Source organism: Pelodiscus sinensis, chromosome 5 (assembly GCF_049634645.1).
Source record: "Pelodiscus sinensis isolate JC-2024 chromosome 5, ASM4963464v1, whole genome shotgun sequence".
Lineage (NCBI taxonomy): Eukaryota > Metazoa > Chordata > Testudines > Trionychidae > Pelodiscus > Pelodiscus sinensis.
The window spans coordinates 50808266-50827322 of NC_134715.1; the positions used below are offsets into that span (position 1 = coordinate 50808266).

The 19057-nt window shown below is 45.4% G+C and overlaps 1 protein-coding gene across 6 annotated transcripts in view; it reads right to left on the bottom strand.

Moving 5' to 3' along the window:
• The window catches only part of JADE1 (jade family PHD finger 1), a 274830-nt gene that overhangs the window by 41650 nt on the left and 214123 nt on the right, over positions 1-19057 (bottom strand). For all 6 annotated transcript variants that reach the window (XM_075929965.1, XM_075929967.1, XM_075929968.1 and 3 more), the window contains one exon: positions 18215-18292. In XM_075929965.1, the coding sequence (XP_075786080.1) occupies positions 18215-18292 (78 nt within the window). The remainder of the gene's footprint in view (positions 1-18214; positions 18293-19057) is intronic.

Consider the following 19057-nt stretch of genomic DNA (forward strand, 5'->3'; position numbering starts at 1 on the left):
ACTGGCTGCCTGTCACTCAGTGCTGCTGCCTCTGATAAAGAGGCAGCAGTGCAAGGTGGCAGCACCCCTGTCAAGGAGGGGTTTGAGCTCCTGGACATAGCACAAGTTGGAACTGTGCCGGGCTGCTTGCCCGCCCAGCTCTTAAAATACTTTAAATAAAGAGCCGCAGCAGGGGTAGGGCCTAGACCTGTCACAAGGCAGGACTGAGCTGAGCTGCTGGCCAGCCTGCTAAAAAAATTTACTGGCAAGTGGAGGGAGGGAAATGTGTGTAGTCTATAGCTTTAACCTTATAAGCTTTAACCCTATAGCTTTTGCTTATTGGTTTATCGAGTACACTATTACATCCCTACTCCAACCTGTAGCAAGTTCCTAAAATGAAGGACAGCATTAAATTCATTACAGGCAGTCCCCGACTTACACGGATCCGAGTCGGATCCGCACTTACGAACAGGGCTTTTCTCGCCCCGGAGCTCACAGGCAGCGGGTCGCCGCCCGTATCCTCCGGGGCGAGAAAAGCTTCTCCCGGTCTCCCTGGTCTGCTGGGGGGTCCAGCAAAGCCGCTGGACCCCCCCAGCAGACCAGGGACACCCAAGCAAAGCCACTGCCTGGCTTTGCTGGACCCCCCCCCCCCCCCAGCAGACCAGGGGGACAGGAGCAAAGCCGTCCAGGCGGCAGGGGTCCCGCTGCCTGGGCGGCTTTGCTCCCGGGCAAACGAGCAAAGCTGCCCAGGCGGCGGCTTTGCTCGGGTGTCCCTGGTCTGCTCGGGGGGTCCAGCAGCTTTGCTGGACCCCTCCAGCAGACCAGGGAGACAGGAGCAAAGCCGCACAGGCGGCATCCCGCTGCCTGTGCGGCTTTGCTCGGGGGCAAAGGAGCAAAGCCACACAGACAGCGGGGTCCCTCCACCTGTGCAGCTTTGCTCGGGTCTCCCTGGTGTGCTGGGGGGCACTCCCCCAGCACCCCAGGGAGACAGGAGCAAAGCCGCACGGGCAGCGGGGTCCCTCCGCCTGTGCGACTTTGCTCGGGTCTCCCTGGTCTGCTGGGAAGGAGGGGGCGCAGCTAGTGCGCCCGCCCGCCCCCTCCTCCCCGCAGACCAGGCTTTTATTGCGGGACGCCTCGGGTAGAGCAGCTGGGGTGCTGCCGGGTTGGTCCTGTGGGAACCTACCGGGCAGCGCCCCAGCTGTTCTGTCCCAGGCTCCAGATTCAGCAGCTGTTGAAACTGATCAGGCTGATTCCAGGAAGCTGGGGGCAGAGCAACTCTGCCTCCCGCTTCCTGTAGTCAGCCCCTGGTCAGTTTCAGTGGCAGCAGCTGAATCTGGAGCAGTTCCGACTTACATACAAATTCAACTTAAGAACAAACCTATAGTCCCTATCTTGTACGTAACCCAGGGACTGCCTGTACATAATTCCAGGATGACTGTTTCCTCCCTCAACCTACCCTTTAGCTGGTGAATATAGAGTGTTAGCTTTTAATAACATCTACAATGGGACTGTGGATTTCTGGCCAATAGAACAGGCTGTTTTTAATATCATGCAACAAACATGAGGGAACTTATGGCTCAATTAAGATTTTACTGACCATTAGGATAGGCAATTATAGTTAACAGAAGTGACCATTGGCACACATTTCATTTTAGTAGGGAAAAAACCATACAATCAATGAATAAACACACACATACTAAATAATTAAGCTTATAGTGTAACAGATGTAAACCTCAATAGAGTTAGATAACACCATTTAGAAACACAAATGCAAACAAACTGCAGGAGCAAAAGAAGTGACAACAGGATTAAATACAACTTCTCCCTATATTATGTAAAAGGAAAGATCGGATTTTACTTCAAATGAAATCACTGGTAAGATATTCAATGGAAGAAGAATTATGCCACGGCATTTCAACAATGGGGAATTGACTAATTCAAGCTGTCCCTTCGAGTAAACCAGAAACAATATTACTGAAATAACTAAAAAACGCAAGAGGGAAAAGAAGGACGCATGAAAGTCAAATCACTTTTTATTTCCACCCTTTACTAGAAATTTGCAGAGAGTAGCAGAGGGATCTCTGAATAATCACTGAAAGAAAAATTTCACAATTACTGGTATTTCACTGATAAATTACCCGATTTTTATTTCCAGTTACGTGTACTGAAAGACGCTCCTGGACTACAGGAAAATGGTTCTCTCGCATTGTAAAAATAAAAGTTGTGGAGCTTGTCTAGACACAATGTGGTGCTTTTGTAACATATGTGCCATTGATGAATTAAGGAACACATGAATCTATGCATTTTAGAGAGATTCTTGGTATTTTTCAAACAAAACAAATCCTCAGCATTAAAGCTTCACAACTTCTATGTCATCAATGTGATTCTAAAAAATAGTCTTCTCCCAATGGTCATTCACACTTTCCTCCAGTTTCAGAAAGAGAAAAACCCGAGACTGATTGAGACTGGCACAGACATCAAAGATTAAGATAATATTTTACAGTTAAACTCCTGTGTTTGTAAAAATAAATAAGTAGTTAAAATAGAGATATCAAAAGTCTGCACCACTGGGGATTTTACAAATAAAACATTCCTAACTAAGCAATTTACCTTAAGGAAATCTCGCTTGTATACTACGTAAATTTATTCTATAATAAATAGAAGATTAATGACAAATGGTTACTCCAGAATTGTTGTACATGCCAAGACTCACATTCTACAGGCAGTCCCCGGGTTACGTACAAGATAGGGACTGTAGGTTTGTTCTTAAGTTGAATCTGTATGTAAGTCGGAACTGGCGTCCAGATTCAGACACTGCTGAAACTGACCGCCAGTTCTGACTTACATACAGAATCAACTTAAGAACCCCAGGCGTCCCCAAGTGAGCTGCTGCTGAAACTGATCAGCAGCTGATTCCAGGAAGCCCGGGGCAGAGCAACTCTGCCTGGGGCTTCCTGTAGTCAGCGCTGGTCAGTTTCAGCAGAAGCTGACTTGAGGACGCCTGGGGCAGAGCAGCTGGGGTGCTACTGGACCAACCCAGCAGCACCCCATCTGCTCTGCCCCAGACGTCCTGATTCAGCCGCTGCTGAAACTGACCAGCAGCGGCTGAATCAGGACCTGGGGCAGAGCAGCTGGGGTGCTGCCGGGTTGGTCCAGTAGTGCCCACGGGCACTGCAGGACCAATCGGCAGCGCCCCAGCTGCTCTGCCCCAGAGTCCAAAACAAAAGCCTGGTCTGCTGGGGGGGGGGGAGCACACTAGCTGCCCCTCCCCCCCCCAGCAGACCAGGGACACGGGGAGCAGAGCCGCAGCGGCAGCAGGGTGCCGCGCCTCTGAGGCTTTGCTCTGGCAAAGCCTCTGAGGCGCGGGACCCCCCGCGGCTGCGGCTTCAGTCAGGGTGCCTGTGGTCTGCTGGGGACCGTCCCCAGCAGACCACAGGCACCGGGTCTCATGCGGCAGCAGCGGGGGTTCCCGCGCTTCTGAGGCTTTGCTCTGGCAAAGCCTCAGAAGCGCAGGAACCCGCCCGCTGCTGCCGCTTGGGTCCCGGTGCCTGTGGTCTGCTGGGGACGGTCCCCAGCAGACCACAGGCACCGGCACCCAAGTGGCAGCAGCAGCGGTTCCCGCGCTTCCGAGGCTTTGCTCTGGCAAAGCCTCAGAAGCGCGGGAACCCGCCCGGTGCCCCTGGTCTGCTGGAGATGGTCTCAAGCAGACCAGGGGCACCGGAGCAGCTTACGAACGGGGCTTTCTCGCCCCGACCTCCGGGGCGAGAAAGCCCCGTTCGTAAGTGCGGATCCGACATAAGTCGGATCCGCGTAAGTCGGGGACTGCCTGTATACTGTAGTGCCCGCAGCATGTAACCGCTGAGATTTTCAGTGGTTACATGGTTACCTATTTAACCACATTTTAACATTCCTATTGGCAAGAAGATACTCAGTTATACAGTATATCATGCATAACACTACGGTAAAACCAGCTGCCAGGCATCTAGCAGTACCTTAAGTGAACTAGAGGCTGCTACCACCTCTGAACACTTCAGATCTTGAGAACACTGGGAATCTGAACACACTTTTCCTACCATAAATACAACTCTGCTACATCAGTATACCAGGCAGCACAACAGTGTAAAACATTTCTGACATGAATGCTTGCCTGACTGCTGTTTTTGCTAAGTGCTGGCATTTTCAGCTGCCAATACTTTTTCCAGACTTGCTCTGAGGTACAGTGGACATTGCTGCCAACACCACATTCTGTCAGAAAAATCTGGGGCCTGAGAAGTTAGAGAAAATGCTTAGTCTGCCTGTCTGCTGCCTGAGCGGCCACACTTCACAATAAAGCCTTATATTAGACACACCTCAACCAGCCAATAATCAAACTACAGGATAAAGATCCAACCTGAGAGGCAGAAAGAAAATAATAGCTGAGTATCTGAGGCTAATTTCCCAATTGTACTTAGTAAAGACTCAGCTGCACATGCATAAGTCTACATACTGTCTCCTATATGTAAGGCCCTACCAAATTCACAGCCATAAGAAATACATCACTGACTGTGAAATCCGTTCTTTCATGAGCTTTCACTCTATGCTATACAGATTTCACAGGGAAACCTGCATCTCTCAATTTAGGGGTCCTCACCCAAAAGGAATTTACATGGCGATCATAAGGTTATTTTAGGGGGTCATGGTATTGCCCCCCTTACTTCTATGCTGCCTTCAGGAGCAGGCTGGGGCTAAGGATGTTAAATTATGGTTATCTAACTACTCATGTAGTCGATACAATTTGTATTGACTGCACAGCTAGTCAATAAGGACCGCTATGCAGAGCCACCCGTGCTGAGGCTCTGCATTTTAAGGATAGTAAGAGCCACTGGGCTCTTACTACATTTAAAATGCAGAGGTGAAGCATCATGGAACAGTACGACCCAGGACTGCTCAATCCTGGTTCACACGGAGTCCAGCAACCCGTTCTTGTCAGAGCAGCTTCTGTTCACGGTGGACAGGGCTGGCGGCCAGCAGCCCCTGTTCACAGCCAGGGCTGCTGCCAGAGCAGCCCCTACGCACGGCCAGCCTGGGCCACTGCAAACAGGAGCTGCTTGGTGGCAGCAGCCCCTGTCTGTGGGGGGAGCCTAGCTTCCCACTGGGACCCCAGCGGACAGAGGCTGCTGCCAGAGCAGCCTCCCCTAACCACCCTACTGACTCTGATAAAGGCAGCAGGGGGGCAGATGGCACTGTGGAGACAGTGCTGCGGGAAACCGGATTTTAAACCAGCTTCCCTCAGCACCAGCTCCTGTTCCTCCCACTTCTTGCTGCATATCATAAAGGCAGCAAGGGGAGGAGGGAAGCGAGAAGTCGATACTCCAGCTGATTACCCAATAAACTTTCCCTTATCAGGTAGTCGACTACTTGCTTACATCCCTAGCTAGGGGCAGGTGTCTGGTCAGCGGGGAGGGTGCAGGAGGGGGCAGGAGCAAATGATGCAGGGTCTTAGTGGAGGGAGTTGGAGGTGCGGGGTCTTTTTCCTGCAGGACAATAGAGTGACATCATGTCATCTGCATTCTCATGCCACTGCCCTGCCGACATGCACGTAGCTGGGCTGCCCACTCAGTGCCAGGACCCCTCTGGGATGCCACCACAGGAGCGCTCCCCTTCCCCCCACTCAGCAGTGCACAGAAACCAACTCAGGAGGGACCCAGTGCCCTGCAGCAGGCAGGGTGAGCACGAACAACTACCCGCTTCTGTCCAAAGCCACTCTCACCGGCAGGAAGCCTGGGGACTGTGGTGGTAATCGTGAGTGCAGAGCTGTAGCAAAATAGCCGCCTCCCTTCCCCTCTCACTGACCCATGGCCAAGCTTCCGCACTCTGGCCAGAGGAGTCCTGGTTCTGCCTTCGGCCACATGGCCCAGCCCAAAGTGGGTCCTGCTGATGGCTCCTCACTCCTGTCCTTCCACCCAGCCCCCTCACTCCCTAACTCAGCTTCCCTCTACTCCTCCCCACTGGAAGAAGCCCACATTGGCATTCTAGACCCCCAGCCCCAAGGTTGAAGCACCAGTACCAGCTTTCTGCAGGGGGCGGGGAGAAAGGCCCGAGGCTCCCTGCATTCTGCCACTTCCCTTCCCCCTCTGCCACTGGGAGAAACAGCAGCGCAGGGACATGCTTCATAGAATCATAGAATCATAGGACTGGAAGGGACCTCGAGAGGTCATCGAGTCCAGCCCCCCGCCCTCAAGAGTGCTTTTCCTGCTACTTGGCAGAGGGTGCGTGTGAGGGGGCTTGGGGTGCCGGGTCTCAGCAAGGCAGTGTGTGAGGGAGCTGGGGATGCGGGATCTCAACAGGGCAGTGAGTGAGCAGGCTGGGGCCGCGCTGGGAGCCTGCAGTGGCACTTCAGACTCATCCCCCGCTAGCTGAGACCCCATACCCACACTAGCAGGAAAAGCCTCTTTGAAGCACGTCCCTGTGCTACTGTTTCCCCAGCCAGGGGAGGGGAAAGAGAAGTGACAGTGCATGGAGAGCCACGGGGCTTCCCCCACAGGTAGCTGGTGCTTCAACCTTGCAGTGGGGTGAGGGGCTAGAGCGCCAGTGCAAGTTCCGTGCTGTGGGGGGACCAGGAGGGAGCTGAGCTGGAGCTGGTGAGTGAGGGAGCTGGCTGGGTGGAAGGGCAGGAGCAAGGAAGCCACGAGCAGAGCATGCAAGGAGCTCACCGTGTCCTGCCACTGCAGACCATGCTGCTCGCAGGCCTCCCTCTGTTTCAGATCAGGCCACATGGCCAAAGGCAGAGCTGGGACGCCTCCGGCTGGAGCAGAATGGCTCAGCCGTGGGTCAGTGAGAGAAGGTGGGAAGAAAGAAAGATGCTACACTACAGCTCCGTGCTCATTGTCACCACCATGGTCCCCAGGCCGCCCGCCAGCGAGAACGGCTCCAGTTAGAAGCGGGTGAGTCGCTGGGCACAGGCCGCTGTGTGGCAGAAGGGTAGACCCCCGCTCCAGGCTCCAGCCGTTGTTTGCGCTCACCCCACCTGCAGCAGAATGCTGGGTCCCTCCTGGGCTGGGTTCCGCACACTGCCGAGCTGGGGGTGCTCCTGAGGCAGGACCCCACAGGGGTCCTGGCACTGAGTGGGCTGCCCTGTACCGTGCATGTTGGCAGAGCAGTGGCATGAGGACACAGATGACACAATGACATTGCTCTGTTGTCCCGCAGAAAAAGACAGTTACCTGTTCTCGTAACGTAACTGGTGTTCTTCAAGATGTGTTCAGTGCTTAATGGCTTCTTTGTTTTGGTTTTCATCAAGAAGATGGATGGTGACAAGAAGCCTAACATAGTGAATGCTTCTGGAAATGAGGTAGATTTAGAAGTTAAAATAAAAAAGAACAAGTTAAAAAAATGACTTAGAAAAGTTAAATATCTGCATGTCACCAGGGCCTAATGAAATGTACCCTAGAATACTCAAGGAGCTGATAGAGGATGTATCTGAGCCTTTAGCTATCATCTTTGAAAAAGCATGGAAGTCGGGAGAGATTCCAGAAGACTGGAAAAGGACAAATCTAGTGGCCATCTATAAAAAGGGAAATAAGAACAACCCAGGAAACTACCGACCTGCCAGTTTAACTTCTGTGCCAGGAAAGATAATGGAGCAAGTAATTAAGGGATTCATCTGCAAACACCTGGAAGAAAATGGTGATAGGTAATAGCCATCATGGATTTGTAAAGAACAAATCATGTCAAGCCAATCTGATAGCTTTCCTTGATAGGATAACAAGTCTTGTGGATAAGGAAGAAGTAGTGGACGTGGTATACTTAGACTTTAGTAAGGTATTTGAACGGTCTCACATGACCTTCCTATCAATAAACTAGGGAAATACAACCGAGATGGGGATACTATAAGGTGGGTGCATAACTGGCTGGAAAAATGTATCAATCGCGGAGTAGGCCATGAACGTATGGCGTGAAGACCTGCAGATCTCCTTCAGGGGAACGTACCACAAAAGCAGTTGATGAGGCTTATGCCGTACTAGAGTGGCCTGTGACCGGTGGGGGCGGGACCTCTATTAGATTGTAACAGATGCATATGCACCACACTATCCAGGATGATATTCACTGTATAGAGATCAGGTCCGCTGTCAGACACTCCACCAATGCCACAAACATCTGCGTGGACTTTTGAAACGGTCTGGTACAATCTATGTAAAAGGCTAAGGCCCTTCTCGCATCCAGCATGTGCACTCTCTGTCTAGCACTAGAATGTGGCTTGGTATAAAAGACTGGGAAGAAAATTTCTTGGGTCAGATGGAATCGGGAGACCTTTTTTTTGACGTTCATGCACGCGGTGCATGTACACCTGATTGGAATCAACATGAACAAGCACTCAAAGAAGGAAAAAAAAATGAGAGAGCGAGAGAGAGAGAGAGAGAGATGACGAAGAAATTGACCAAAATGGATTATGAATATGGTAAGGACCTACCTATATATAACGTCTGAATGCAAACACAATCCGAGTCCCTTTCATTGTGCTTCTGCTGCTGGAGAGGATTTGCTGATCCATCAGCCTCATGTATGCCATTAATGAAATTGGGACTTCATGACAATACTAATAATTTATGGTATATTATGATTTGTTGATCCTTGCAATCAAAAAAAGCTGATCATCAAAACATAAAAAGCAACAACCTCCACTTTTTAATCAATGTCTATGTTGCACAAAAATAAAATGTCATCAGTAATTGTCCAATTACTGCTTTTGAACTGTATGATCCCTGTGGTGACTTTACAGCAATTTCATACAATTACATTACATGAGGCACTAAAACAAAATGGTGAATTTACACTATCCAGAGTAAGTTAATGCAGGTAGCCTCCTGTTCTCCCCTCTCTCAACAATATGTATCTGAATATTTAATTATCTTTGACAATGATCGTGGGACTTTGAATATGCACACCTCATTATGTGGCACTCCTCTCGAAGTGTGGGGAACTAATTGATCCTATGGGATATTTCCCACTCAAGGGTCCACTTTAGTTCTTTCCTATTGTGACATCATTCCACTGCAGTCATTTCTGATATTTTATTTCTAATATGGATGTAGACATGCTGGTCCTAGGATATGAGGAGACATGGTAGATGAGGTAAGACATGGTATTGAACAAACTTCCATTGGTGAAGTGGTAAGTTTTTGGGCTTCATAGAGCTCTCTGTCAAATCTGTAAAGCTCAAAAGCTTCTCTCTTCCACCAAAAGAAATTGATCCAAGGAAAGATTCTCTCACCTTTCTTGTGTTTCTGAAGTTTTGTTGTTATTCTAACTGCAGATTTTGAATGTCTATTTGAGTACCGTCAGTATTTGCATCCATATCATTATGTGATCTTCTTAGATCTTATCTAAACAAAGGTGGGTAAGTTCAATAATTGAATGGAATAGGATATAAGAGACTAGTTGAGTAGTCAACTACCCGATAAACCTAGGCTTATCAGATAGTCAGGTCACTACCTGACTAGTCGCTTCCTCCTCCCCTCCCTCCACTGCCTCTGTATCAGAGGCAGCGGGAGGAAGCAGAAACCGGTGCTACATTTAAAAAAGCAGAGCTGCAGTGAACCCCCTACTGACTAATCAAGTAGTCAATGGAAATTCCATTGACTACTTGATTAGCTTATTAAACACTACTTAACATCTCTAGAACAGAAGTCTTGTATTGAAAACTCAATGATAATTAAGAACACAAATTATGTCACAACAGTTACCACGGTCATGAAACCATATTTGCCATTTATAGGGCAAATATCTGTCTAATATCTGTTTTGTGGGTATTGATCCTTTGGCAAAGTGTCTGAAACGTTTGTCCAATGTACATAGCAGACGGACACTTTCGGCACATGATAGCATAAATTATATTTCTGGATGCGCGGGAATACGTATTCTTGATCTTATAACTCACTAGATTAGGCCCAATAATGGTATCAGCAGAGTGAATATGTGGACAAAGCTGGCAACGGGGTTTGTTGCAAGGGAAAGTACCAGGGTTGGTATTAGTGTGGTATGTCCTGTGGTTGTTGGTAAGAATCATCTTGAGGTTAGGTGGTTGTCTATAGGAGACTATGGGTCCGTCTGCTATGTACACTGGACAAATGTCACAGACACTTCGCCAAAGGATCAATGCCCACAAAACAGATATTAGACAGGATCACAAAGAAAAAACAGTTTCTTGCCATTTCAACCAGAAAGGACATTGTCTCAACGACCTAATCACATGCATCCTACTCCAGAAGACTTTCAAATCTGCACTTGAAAGGGAATCCTCTGAACTGTCATTCATGCTAAAATTCGACACTCTCCGTGGGGGGCTGAACAAAGACCCCAACTACCTTACCCATTATAAAGATAGCTTCCCAATTATCACCTCTAATACCATTAGCTCACAGACACCTACCTTTCCCCACCTCTAATATCATTAACTCACAGACATTTACCTTCCTCCCCCCCACCCCCCGCATCCGCCTTCTGTTCTGAAATGTGATTTGTCCTTTTCATATGTGTTCATTTTTTTTAATTGTACCCATTGGTATATATGGTTGTGACTATTTTCTTCCACTATTTGATCTGAGGAAGTGGGTCTGGCCCACAAAAGCTCATCATCTAATAAACCATCTTGTTAGTCTTTAAAGTGCTACATAGTCCTGTATTATCTGGTACAATGTTTCCTATTCTCTGAGAATGCATTTACACAGTATCTTAAATCACAGCCTTGCTTCTACTCATGAAGCCAAATGCACATAATCACACCACATTATGTTGATTTTTAAAATAAGAAAAATATTAAAATACAAACTCTACCTTCTTATTTAAGTCTAAATGAATGATAATTAATAATGAATGAAAAAGCATGTATTATTATTATTATTATTATTATTATTATTACCGCCCTGTGAGTTTTGAGGCTTCTGCACTCAGGAGAATAAAGCACCTATATTCCCTTTAAAGTAAAAAGCTATCAGGGAGGGTATTAAGGGTCCAGTTAGGATGAGCCACTTAGGGGTCAAAATGGACAAGTTAGCCCTAAATTATACACAGTCAGGCTCAAACTGAAGCCAAGATGCTTCACGACATATTCCCATTGAGTTGTCCATTGAAAATCCCACAAGCAAGGATGAATAGTCTAACAGCTGGGAGGTGGGGGGGCTGACCCTACCCATTAATGCCAATGGGAATTTTGCAAATTAGTTCAGTGACAGCAATGTCAAATTCTAAAGCTGTAGTACTGCACCATTCAATGCCCTAAGCTCAATGAAGGTCAAGAGGCGCTAGTTACTCTGATGAGAAGCAGATGTTAGGCAAGAGGATTCCAACTAAGTGTTGATTAAAATTTTAATTTTTCAATTAGAAGACAGCTGTTTGGAATGGTAAATTTAATTGTCTTGTGCTTCTGGAGTCTTTGAGTAGAAAAATGGTTTGTAAAAAGCTTGAAATCTTTCTACAAAAAGTGGAGGCCAAAAGTTCAGAAAATTCTGGATCACACAGGGAATCTCTAGCTAAATTGCAGAATAAATGTCACAAGTACTACCAGAGAAGTGGAACAAATAAACTACTGGTAATATAATTGTGTGTCTGACTCTGGAAATTAAGATAACAACAATAGACATTCATAATCTGACAAAAGAGGAGGAAGCATTAGGTGAAGGTGAAGCAGAGAAAGTAAGATCTCTTAACCCACTCACTAGCAAATTCATAACTTGGAGAAAAAGACCTAAGACACTGATTCTTCAAACATTTATTATTGTCTGAGATGTTTACTATATTAAGAGTGCAATGAGTAAGGCATGGGTACATTAGTTCCAGAATGTCAATCATGCTAAGTATGCAATTCTAGTAACTCATTAGCTCTGCCACTCCCTGGATTTCTGGTGGATGGAATTAGTTGCAAGAATGTTTTCGGAAATTGACCAGTTCTGCCAACTTCCAGACATGTACCATTATGATTGCTTCTTGCTTGGAAACAAGGAGGGTCCTGACTTTAGCCTACAGGACATGCAGGTATGTCCCAGTGCTTCTTATAGTCGATCAGAAAACAAAGCCCAGCTGTGAAGAGCTGTGTGTGTTACAGGAAGAGATTACCTAAGAGAACACAAAAATGGAAGATGCAGTAAGCTGGTTTGGGACCAACTGCAAACACAGGTGATATCTTCTGGGGGGCTTCAGCATCCATGAGGACAAGTCATAGAGATTTCATCACTATGTCAGACATCTCCAATCTCATGGGAAATTTTTTATTTGAAGTCTACAGATTACCATAATGGGCATGCTGGATTTGTGTCTCAAAACTACAGAGTAATTTTAGACTACCGTAAAGAAAAGTGAAACCAAGTAAAGCCTGGACAGAATATGCAATAAAAGCAAGAGAGAAGGAAGTGGTGTATACTTGGAATAGTTGGAAAACTATTAATATACTCTGACAGGTATTTATCAAATAAATGAACAAATGTATTTTTGAACTCTTCTACAAGATCTATTACTAAATTATGTTTTATCATCTCACAGAGAGGTGATTACATTTTGTTAGTATATACTGCGTAATAAATAGCAAAGAACTATTTTATTCCTTTAAGTCACAGTGGACATAAAAACACAGGTTTTTTTTAATCCTAGCTAAGCTAGTTGTCTAAAACCTCTGACCAGCATGTGTTGGACTCTTTTTACAAATAACGAGTATGATTATTAGAAAAATACATCTTCACTTTTGAAGACCTGAATATGACAATATATTAAATCAGTGATATAATTAACAACAGATAAGTCAACTTGTTCTACTAAATTTGAGACCCAGTCAACTGTTGCAGTTTTAAAGTTCAACTCAAAAATTATCTAGTTAAGGTTTTACTTTGTCCAGGATAGAACCAGCAGAAAGGGGTCAAAAGTAAACACCAGATGAAGATTACCCTTGGGGGAATTCTGTACCCTATGCGGTCACAGAATTTATTCTTTCTATAGATTTATTGGCTCACCCACAGAAAATAGGGAAGCAAAGAAATCTGTGGAGAACACATGCCCCTTCCATGGCAACTTGGACACATCTGCTGCCTGGGAACAGCCAGCAGCAGAAAGCAGATCATTGTGTGTGGACTGGGTATGCATGTGTCCATGAAGAGACATTAAGGCAGGGGTTGGCAACCTATGGCTAGTGAGCCAAATATGGGTCACTAGGGAGCCCGATATGGATCTTCTGGAGCCTCCCTTTCCCCCCGGCCTTCCCCGCAGCAGGGAGCTAGCGCTGGTGCTACAGCCTTATGGTCCCTCGCAAGATTGGAACATCAGCGCTGGCTTCCTGCAGGTGGGGGGGGGGGAAGGAGGGAGGAGAAAGCCCCAAACCTCCCCGCTGGATCCAGCATGCAGGGAACAAGCATGCACTGCCTTTTTCCTTCCCCCTGGCATGTGGGGAACAAAAGGAATCAAAAATGGCTCTGTGCACACTGCCCTTTTCCTTCCCCTGAGACACACCTTCCTGGAAGTTTCCCCTGCAAAACTTCCTGAAGGTTTCCTTACAGCGAATGGGAGCAGCAGGTGTTACACGGTTCCTGCGATGCAGAGCAAAAACAAGTGACCCCTCAATGCCCAGATCCCAGCCCACCCACTCATCCCCGAGCCAGACACCCTGCCCGTAAGCCTGCTCCTGCCCCCGGCCACTCTTGGTCCCCTGGCCAGACACTCTACTCCGAGCCTGCTCCTGCACCCTATCTCCCACCCAGACCTCGCACCCTCACCCCCTTCTACCACCCACCTCCCACCCAGATCCTGCACCCCCATTCCTTTCCCATCCACTGGCTGCCCTGTCGTGTACACTTAATCACTCATTTCTGGCCCCACCTCAGAGCCTAGGGGAGCCCACAAAATCCACTAACCCTGGAACTCCAAAGAGTAAATCTGGCCTGAGTCTTGAACCTCAGTCCTCCCTACCCCTACACTCCCACACACCACCAGGCTGGAGCACCAGGGGAGTGAAGGCCACATCAGTGAGGGTTGGGGGTTTGGGGAGGATTTTTTGCTTCTTACTTGTGTGGTCCCCAACTGATTTTTCTGTGGGTCAGTGGACCCAACCCAAAAAAGGTTCCCCAATCACGCCGTAAATAAAAACAATGTGGAAACCTTTTGTGTTAGACATAATATTTTACTTTATTTAAAAATGAAGCCGGGACAACAAGTCCCCAGTTGGGCCCAGCTCTCATCGGGCAAAAGCATAACAACACTACTGTATCCCACACACATCAACCCTGAGTCCATCATACACCCAAATCTCCTGCTGAGCCCCTCGAACACTCCAATCCAGACTCCTGCACACCCACATTCCCATGCTATAAAACTGACAGAAGACAGCATGAAGCTGAATTTGACCAGTTTTGATGTAAACTTCAAAGAAATGTGCGAAAAGATGCAACAGCAGACGTCCCGTTAAATAAAGTCTGTAAGTACTTTTTCATTTGATTCATAAATGTTTCATTTATGCTATTATTAATCATTGTGTCAATTATCAATAATATTAAATTGTATGTTTTTTCAGTCATGCAAATGGGCATTCTTATACAGGTCTTTGTTGACCACTGGTTCTGAATTTTGATGTAGCTTAGCTTTTCGGTTTGAAATGGCTACCGACCCCTGCATTAAAGGGATGGGGATGGGCACCTGCCTGCATGTGAATGAGTGAGAGAGATTCAAGCTACACTGTCATGGGGCCCCTCCATGCCTTATGAAAATGTGCTTATAAATATGCATAACTCAGATGCTTTAGACAAAATATCTCATGTAACTTATGAGTTTTAATACTACAATCTTCAGAATCTGTATATTCATTTTAATTTAGTAACTTATTTTGATCTGACTATTTTTACTTGCAACCACTTAAATCCTACTTTTTGTACTTAATAAAAACCCTATTATCAGGCCAAGTATAAATAACTGTTACCAGAGGGAAGCAACAGCTGTGCAGCTCTCTTTCACTGATAAAGAGGGCTGACCTTATGAACTTTTCCTGTGTAAAACTTTTACACCGAGAAAGATGGACTTATTTGGGGATTTGATCACTTTTGGGTAATGATTTCCCAGGTGCTGAGCTCTTACAGTTGAGCCATCTTGGAACTGAACCAGTTCAGCGTCTGCTGCTCTGCAAGGGGGACAGTAACCCCAACTCTGTGCCTAGTCTGGTCCAACAGGACAGGATGGTGGGAAGCCCCAGAGAACAGAAAAACAGGTGTTAGTGGCACGATTAGCACACCAGGGGGATAAATCAACGGACGATCTATGAGTGAACCCCATCACATACCCTATGCAGCTTTTAGCAACAAGGCTGTGTTGACACAGTCCAGTTGCTAAAAAAAGTCAGTGTGTATGAAAGCTGTTTGTCAGCACTTTTTCAGACAAAATACTTTTACCCCCAATGACTGAGTTTCAATTTGTCTGTAGGAGTGCACTACTGCTGACAAAGCAGCATTCACACGTGCAAAGCAAGTACAGGTTGGACCTCTCTGGTCCAGCAACCTCGGGACATGACTGACCACAAGAGAGGAAATTTGCTGGACCAACAGAGGTCCCCTGCTACCATCCCCCCACTCACCTCACCTCCCTGCTGCTGGCCCTGGCTGCCTCCCACCCCTGTCAGGCTACTGTGCGGCTGTAGCCCCAGCAGCCTGAACTGCCACAGCCCTGGGCCTGTTACCTTGTCTGCTGCATCCCCAGCCACACTCCCAGGCCTGCCACGTCCCCAGCCCCACTACTAGGCAGCCACACCCCACTGGGACTCCTCGCCAGGACTCCCTAGTCCAGGAACAACCTTGCCAGATATGAAAGTCCAGGTTTTGGGAGGGTCAACCTACACAAGTGCAGACACAACCTAACTCTGTCCCTGTTGCTGAATACTGGGCTTGGAGGCACAGGGCTGGGTGAACAGGCTCCGTTCCTGAGGCAGAGCAGAAATTTAACAACTAAAAAGGCAAGTGCTAATGTTTGTTAATTTCTCCCATTCTAGGAGCCTTATTGTAAATGATAATAAGGAAAACCTCAGCTAAGAAGGTCTATGTGCTTTCTCGGTTTTGGTCCCCCCCAGCAGAAAGGCACAATGAGATTAGATTACAGCTCAAGATCTATTCTACTTACCCATTTAAAAAAAATGCAGGACAACGATTAGCAAAACAGTATGACTTTCTTGTGTGAAAGTCTAAGCAATTTAAAGTGACATTCAATTCTACAGAACACCAACGAGCACAATAAAAGAAACATAATTTAAATGAAAATCCAGGATTAGAACTGGAATGCAGAGTCTCGGTTACCAGATATTTGAAAATTAACTTTCACATGTTTAGGAAATGCTGAACGCTTTCTCTCCCCCCCCCCCCCCCGGTAGTTTACATAAATTACCAAAATAAGTGAAACTGCTGTGATTATACTGCATTATTTTGATAAATAAATTATGCAAAATTTTGGATTTTTTGGTCTGAATTCCTCCAGGAGTAGAAGATGTAGCATGAAAATAGAGCAAATAATGATCAAAGTTAAATACAAGGAGATTGTAAAAAAGGGAGAGTTGGGGGATGGACAGAAGAAAAAGAAAAATTCTAGTAAAAATATATTGTATGTAGAATTTTGAGGGTTAATTTGTATTTGTGCTAGAAAGACATGTTTGCTTCTTTTTCATCTAATTTTCTTTGGAAAAGTTTGAATTAATACTAAATCATGAGATTTTTTTCAAATCTAAAAATAGCTCAATAGGTTTTTCAAAAATCTGGGACCCCATGAGGTACTTTCGCCTCTATTAAGAGGTCAAATACTGAAAGTCGTTAATTTTTTTTTATCTATTCCTTTCTCAGTTAAACTCCTAGTAAAGTTGGTTTTTTTTCTTTTTTTCCCCACCTTTTCCATTCCTTTTTTCACTCATTGATTTCAATAATAGTTTGCCTATGTAAGGGTTACATTGTAGGGCCTGATATTCAGGTCTGCATGGGCAGACCCTCACAGTTGTCAATAAGGGTACGTCTGTCTACACTGCAAGCAGTTATTTCAAAATAGTGTCAAAATACCGTCAAGCTGGATGACTTCTTACCCTGACTCCTGTTACCCTCATCATGAGGAATAAGGGAAGTCGGAGGAAGAGTGCTTTATTTCAAAATAAGATACTCAATTGACATAGTTCAGTTTGCATAGTTTATTTCAAGTTAAGCTCTGCAGTGTAGACACATCCTGAGATTCCTCATCAGTGCAGGATCCATCTATGTAGGTCCTGCTGCAGGATCAGGACCTATGAGCCTGAGTCAAAGTCTACTGAAATCAACAGAAATTCCCCAATAACTTCGTTGGGTTTTGGTTTAAGCTTCAACTGAAGAACTCAAAATGTGGCTCAATAATCCCTTCTACTTATATAGTGCCTTTCATCCCAGATAACATGTACCCAGATGGACTGAATTACAACCAGGATAATGCCTGTGACAACTGCATAAGTTACAAAGCTGGAGAATACAAGTAAATTGCATGACTTGCCCAAATAAGCATCTAAGCACTATTCCCGCCCCACCTCTTATATCAATTGTTTTTAAAAAATGAAAGAATACCAATTTCCCATTATTTGAACAAGTAAGATATTTTAATTAGCTCATATGAATTACGTCAAGAGACACCCAAGCTACTGAACAAATCAATACTTTTTCCCTAAATGTTAGGGAACATTTGTTAGTCCTCAAACGTGACTGATACCAACACAAATATGAGAAACTTAGGGTTTATAAATTATAATTTAAAATAATAATTCATTTTAAAAGAGATTTTTATAGGCACAAAAAACTGTTCTTATAAAAGTTTGATGCAGAAGAATTATACCCTACCTATTGTACAAAGAGAGAATGAAAACATTAAAAAAATTAGAGCAAACTCTGTCCCTCAATTAAAAGTTGAGCTAGTCAACAATGTTAATAACTGATAATGTGCTAATTCTGTTCTTGTAATCTTGTTATGATAAGCTGTATTGCTTGCACCACTGACGACCTTTAATTTATTTTCTTGTGTCAAACTTTATCATCAAACACTGTATAATCAACAGCAAGCTTTGTGGGATCTTGTAATCTACAGCTCACCTATTCTGAAAATATTTTGTTTTAGAACCGTTTTCTAACATTTGCGTTGTTCCCCAGCTTTCTGTAACCCATTATGTAAAATATTACATTAAAATGTGATTTCAACACACACATAACCTACTGCACTCCAAGTACAACAGAGGAGCACTTACTGCCATTGTCGTCAGAATCCTCGCTGCTGCTAGGAAGCCGACCTCGTTTCATGATCTCCACGGGAAACAGCAGGTGGCCTGCAAAGCAATGAGACAGCACTTAACCCAAGATAATACGCAACCATGAAGTTGTGTTTCCACTGGCATTCCAGGATATACAGCACACAAATGAAAATAAATTGATTTAAATAGCCTTTGAAATATAAACAGTAAACATCCAAAAGATGCGTAATTAGATATGTATTATATGGGCAGGTGAAAATGTGATTTAAGGAAGTGTGATGACAGTCTTGTGGTCACATTAATTTCAAGAAGCAAAAGCATATTTTTGTGTTTTCAGAAGTCTTAAAGTAGGCAAATACCTACAGTAAAAGTATTCACATTGGGTTAGACCTTCCCCCACCCACTGTGACTCTAGATTTAAAATCAAATTACGGTATTATTGCCTCTGTAAATGTATAGACTGGCTGATACGTTTTTGAATCAAGTTTAGTCCTCATGGAAGGTGCCAGCCTAAGAGCAGTAGAGATAGAAATCTTCCATTTATTCACAGAGCAGCAATTCTCTGAGAATAGTTGTGATGAGAGAATAGTTCCCTCCTCCCGAATATGATTTTATTACCTCTCTGGCCTAATGCCAATTGTTATGCTGGTTTCTTTGAGGCAAGCCTGTTCTGTAGGAGTTAGACAGACCTCCAATTCTTAATACAAAAGCTACTAGGATGGTTATAACTTTCAGTAACTATCAAACTGCGCTGCCCTACAACCCACTGAGAAGTGAAAGTATGTGTATCTTAACTCCAACACTCTGAACACAGGGGATACTGTCTAACGCTTTATGATG